General features: G+C 38.0%; 1 protein-coding gene across 1 annotated transcript; it reads left to right on the plus strand.

Moving 5' to 3' along the window:
- The first annotated feature begins 3,357 nt into the window (after positions 1 to 3,357).
- On the plus strand, positions 3,358 to 4,745 carry LOC101313408. The gene is made up of 3 exons (XM_004298069.1): positions 3,358 to 3,636; positions 3,917 to 4,366; positions 4,577 to 4,745. The coding sequence occupies exons 1-3, from the start codon at positions 3,358 to 3,360 to the stop codon at positions 4,577 to 4,579; spliced, it is 732 nt and encodes a 243-aa protein (XP_004298117.1). The 3' UTR covers positions 4,580 to 4,745.
- Positions 4,746 to 6,056: the final 1,311 nt, after the last annotated feature.

Consider the following 6,056-nt stretch of genomic DNA (forward strand, 5'->3'; position numbering starts at 1 on the left):
GAGACGCAACGCGTTTTTCATTCCAAACCCAGAAAATTTTTTCGTCTTGGAATAACGATCTAAAATCCTTCTTATACGAAGGTGTTTTCTGAATTGGGTATGGGCCATTTGGGCCGCACGTCACACAAAACGGGCTTTAAGGGTTTTTATTTATTTATTTATTATTATTAAGCAAAAACCTGATATCCCAAAACATTTTGCAAAATAAAAATAAAAATAGAATTGAAGAACATCTTATTTCAAATTTTATGAATCGATTTTCCAAATGGTTTATAATTTTGTGAAAGGCGCTCTGATACCAATTGTAAAACTTAATAAGCATCCAAGATAATTTCACAAGCATATAAACACAACACAATGATCAATACAATACTAAAACATGAAACAAGAACTCATTATCTTTATCAGTTCTAGGAATGTACTCACCATTCTGATCCATCCTAGCCATAGCGCTTAGAGCAGAAAGAACACAGCAACAGGATTGAACAGCCTTTGCAATCCCAACGTCTTAGCACATTGCTGCAACACGCTTTAAGTCTTCTATTCACCTCAGATTTCAACTTCTTTTTATAGGGCAGAACCGAATGTTTCTTACTGGGTGAATAGGGACTCTAAAGCACCTATATATAAAGCTAGAAAACATCTTCCCATAAGCGAGTGATTCTAGCTGAATACTCCATCAAAGGAGTTTTGGTGTTATCATATCACAATCAACATAATGGATTTCTAATCAAATGAGTGATATACTCTCATCTAATAACAAGAAATATTCTCCTAATAAATTTCCTATTAAACAGAAATGTATCTTTCAATTGTTTCTTAATATAGATTATATTAGGTCCAAACATATTTTACAGGTTTGACTTATTGCATTCCATAGCTAGATGACCAACCTTCCCACAAGCATAGCAAGCCCTGGTACTACTACTGCATCTTCCGGGTCTATGATCAACCCCAATCACTCTCCACTCATCAGAGGTCTTATGAATATTTTCTCTACCTTGTAGATTAATTCATTCTGGTATGTATACGTCCTGCATATATAACAGACGGTATATATTATATATAGACCTAAATCCTAGCGAATCTTTAATAGGTCTAACAGATTCTTAGATTCTTAAACAATTTTTTGAGAAAATTAAAGATTCTTAAAGAAAATTAAGGATCCTACGTGAAAAAAGCTAGGACAACTTCAATAGTTCCCTGAATAGCCTGATCATAAAAAGATTCTTTGATGTACTCACTCTTGATAACAATTAGTTCCCATTCTAAATGGTAACCACAAAGGCACATAACCACAAAAATATCATACCCGAATATTCATCGATTTCTCCCACGGAGAATGCATAAATAAGCACAGCCAGGGTTGTGTCTACCTTGAGCTGATCTCAATCAATGGGTCGTGGGGTCATCACACAAGAATGACGATGTCGAGAGATGGCTTCGGTCGACGGTGGTCGATTTCAACCATAGCTGGGAAGAATGTTTTTGGGGATCTAGGATTTGGAGAGAACAACTTTCTCTTGTTTACCAATATTATTCATTGTTGCAAGTGTATGTGTGAGATGCTTGGGAATCAAGAATGTTGGCGTGAGTCATCTGTTATAATTAGTATTGTGAATATTGTGTTATTATGTTATTATTAGTTTCCTAATAGGACTTGGTGTATCTTATATATATATATATATATATATATATATATATACACTCCGTTTTATGGAGAAGTTGTATGTACACCAGAATTCCCAAATATCTTGTTTTGTTTGACTTGGTATCAGAGCTGAGATCCATTCGGGACTTGGCTATTTTGTTTCCGCTGTAGATTTCGTTCTTTTGATAGCTGAGTTTTTTCTGTTTGTTCGTTAGGGTTCCTTTGGAATTGTTGGCGTTAGGTTCCTTTGGAATTGTTGGAGTTCATTGGGGTTCCATTCGATCTGTTGGAGTATTAATTTGTTTTGGTCAAGTATTTGTTTTGTTTTTTTGGTCATTGGGGATTGAAATCTCTTTGAGCAATGTGTGAAGAAGGGTTTGTCTCAATAGTCTCATTGCTTCAGGGAGTTTTTTAATTATCAAGGTGGTCTAAAGACGTAGGAGGGTCTGGGACAAACTTACTTATAAAAAGTTTGTGTGTTTTGATTTACGATTTGAAAGTTTGGAGGAAGGAAGAAGAAGATGGTGGACTTGAAAATTATCAATACTTCAGAATATGAAGTTAGTTTCAACAATTCTGGTTGGAAAGGAAGCAATAACATTGGAGGACGTGGATGCCGTGTTGGTTGTCCAAGCGGCAAAGCAGTATTTCAATTAGTGCGAGAACCTTTTTTTTGTGGCATTGAAGGACAAGCTCTCTCAAAGGGTAATGTTTCCTTGACTAAGAAAACTCGAGGTAAATTTGGTGTTGCTTTACATGTTTCTGACTTTACTGGTAGTGACACCTGGATAATTGATTCGAGCGCGTCAGACCATATGACCTATGATAAGTCTTTCTTTCTGTCTATGTCGTCCTCTTCTATATCTCATGTTTCAAATGCAAATGGTGTATCTTTTCCAGTTTTAGGTATTAGGTCTGTTCAGGTTACACCATCCATTGTCTTGCATAATGTGCTTTATGTACCCTCATTATCCCATCATCTTTTATCTGTCTCCCAGTTGAGTTCATAAAATAAGTGCTCTGTAACCTTTTACCCAATGTATGTTATGTTTCAGAATCTGTGCACCAGGGTAATCATTGGCAAGGGAGACCTTAGGGGGAGACTGTTTCACTTGGATTGCATGTACGCAAGATTGACATAATCACCAGAGCAGCCTATGGCCCTGAAATTAAGTTCTAATCGACTAAGTGAGCTATGGTTATGGCACAGACGAAGGGGTCACCCATCTTTTGGAGTTATGAAGAAGTCCATGCCTTCATTATTTCTGGGAATCAATGGGTCTACCTTGCATTGTGAAACTTGTGCTTTGGCTAAAAGTCATAGGTCCAGTTATCCTTTGAGTCCTCATTCAAGTACTATGCTTTTTGAATTAATTAATTCGGATTTACAGGGTCCATCCAAATATTCTACTCTTTTTGGAATGCATTACTTTGTGTTGTTCATTGACGATTTTACTCGTTTATCTTGGGTGGTACTACTTAAGTCTAAAGATTCTGTTTTTTTTTCCTTCACTGCTTTCCACAATCTTATTCGAACTCAGTATGATGCGTGTGTTAAACTCTTTCGGTCGAATAATGGAGGTGAGTTTGTTAATCGTTCTTTCAGGGAGTATTTTCAGAACCATGGCATCATATATCAAACTTCGTGTCCACAAATCCCTGAATAAAATGGGGTGTCTGAACGAAAAAATCGTCATCTCCTGGACATGGCACGGTCTCTCCTCTTGAGTGCTAACATGCCTAAGTACCTTTGGGGAGAAGCCGTGTTGTGTGCACCACATCTGATCAACCGTCTCCCATCAGCTCCTCTTCAAGGTCGTGTTCCTTTTGATGTCTTGTCTCACTATGTTCCTATTCTGTCATTAAATACTCTTCCTGCTCGTGTCTTTGGTTGTGTTGCTTATGTCCATTTGTATAAAAATCAACTGTCCAAATTGGATGCTAGAGCCCTTAAGTGTGTGTTTGTGGGGTATGGTTCCCATCAGGTTATAAGTGTTATCATCCTCCATCTCAAAGATTTTATGTCACCATGGATGTTACATTCAATGAAGATATGTGTTATTTTTTGCCTCTTGTGACTCCTCGGCAGGGGGAGAATTCGTGTGTTATTATGAGGATTAGTTTAGTACACAAGATGGAGTGGTAAAATTGTTGGAAAAAGAAAGTGAATTACAGTTTGCTCAAATTGATCTGTTAACTGATAAAACGGGTCCAAGCCCATTAACTTCTAGACTAGGTCCATCCTCCTCTGTGTTTCACGACCAGGTCGTCCTTGATCATAATCAGCCGGCCGGCCGTGTTCTTCCGCTGACGGCGGGAGAAGAGCTTTGGACCCGCAGAGATAACTCGGAATTTCTGGGCAACAACGAGAAATCAGATGGAGGAGAGCACGTGCGATTCCAGACCTCGGGAGGAGAGCAGGAGCAGGTCCGATTCAGGAACTCGGAATTCCCGATCTCAGAATTTCTGGGAAATTCTTCGATTTCAAGTCCAGTTGGTTCTCCAATTTCCAGTCAGCTTTCTGATCCAGTTTCAAGGCCAGGTAGTTGTCCGATTTCAAACAAAGAGCAATGCAATCCGATTTCAAGTCAAGAACAGTGCAGTTCTCTAAATTTCAGTCAAGATCAACTGGTCTCGGCAACTTCTGATCAGAATCATATTGTGAACAGTTCTCCCTCTCCTTCACAAGTCCCTCAAGCTCAAGTATTACCCGAGGTAATTTCTAACCCCTCTTTGTCTACTAGTAATGTGTCCACCAAACAATTGCCTAATCGTGTAACTCGTGGTCAACCCCCTAAGCATTATAAGCCTACGTACCCTCAGTGCAAAATCTAAGTATCTTGTTGCTAATTATGTGTCTACTCATAGACTGTCTAAACTATATGTAGCCTTTGTGAATCAATTATCTTCTGTGTCTCTTCCTAGTAAAGTGCAGCATGCAATGAAGGATGAGAAGTGGATGAAAGCAATGACAGTTGAGATGGATGCGCTTGAGAAGAACTGTACATGGGAGTTAGTGCCATTGCCACATGGGAAGAAGACAGTTGGTTGTAGGTGGGTTTATATTGTGAAACATAACTCAGATGGGTCGGTAGACATGTATAAAGCAAGGTTAGTTGCTAAAGGCTACACTCAAAAGTATGGGGTGGATTATGATGAGATGTTTGCACCAGTGGCCAAGATTAACACAATTTAGGTACTTTTTTCTTTAGCCGCTAATCTTGATTGGCCTTTGCAACAATTTGATGTTAAGAATGCATTCTTGGATGGTGATTTATATGAAGAGGTTTATATGGATTTGCCTCCTGGATATGGTATTTCTACTGGAGAGCAAGTAGTGTGTAAATTAAAGAAGACTCTTTATGGCTTGAAGCAATCCCCTAGAGCATGGTTCGGATGTTTTTCTAAGTTCATGAAGAGGATTGGATACCGACAAAGTAATTCAGATCACACTTTGTTTCTTAAACACCGATGTGGTAATTAAGGTGAGAGCTTTAATTATTTATGTAGATGATATGGTTGTGACAGGTGTCAGGTGATGACAATGAGGAAATTCAAAGGTTACAAGATTTGTTGTCTTCTGAATTTGAGATGAAGGATTTGGGTAGTTTAAAGTAGAATTGAAATTTGTTTAGTCCTTGTGGTTTGAAGTCAACATCTATTTAGTCATTGTAGTTTTATTTTAATCTGAATGGTCTTTAAAGTCACTATTTTTCATCCAAATGGTCATTCCGTCAATTTTCTTAGTTAAATTGCTGACGTGGCCTAGGACCATTTGGATGAAAAATTGTGACTTTAAGATTCATTTAGATTAAAATAAAACTATAAGGACTAAACAGATTAAAAATTGTGATTTTAAGGACCATTCAGATTAAAATGAAACCATAAGGACTAAACAGATGTCGACTTCAAACCACAAGGACTATACAGTATTTTACCCTTTAAAGTATTTCTTGGGAATTGAAGTTGCTCGTGGGAAGGATTGTATTGTGTTGAGTCTGAGAAATATGTCTTAGATTTGTTAGCAGAAACGGGTATGCTTGATTGTAAACCGGCTGATTGAACAAAACCATCGGTTAGAAGAGTATTTAGATCAAATGCCTACAAATAAGGCGCGATATCAGAGGTTAGTTGGCCGATTGATTTATTTGTCTCACACCAGACCAGATTTAGCTTATGCAGTTAGTGTTGTGAGTCAGTTTATGCCTAATCCTAGTGAGGCTCATATGGAAGCTGTATTTCATATTTTGAAGTATTTGAAGTCTACTCTAGGGAAGGGATTAATCTTTTCAAAACACAGGCACTTGGATGTTTCTGGGTACATAGACGCAGACTGGGCATGTAATATTACAGATCGCATGTCTACTTCAGGCTACTTCACTTTCGTTGGTGGTAATTTGGTTAC

This window comes from Fragaria vesca, linkage group LG4, assembly GCF_000184155.1.
Source record: "Fragaria vesca subsp. vesca linkage group LG4, FraVesHawaii_1.0, whole genome shotgun sequence".
In the NCBI taxonomy this organism is placed as follows: Eukaryota; Viridiplantae; Streptophyta; class Magnoliopsida; order Rosales; family Rosaceae; genus Fragaria; species Fragaria vesca.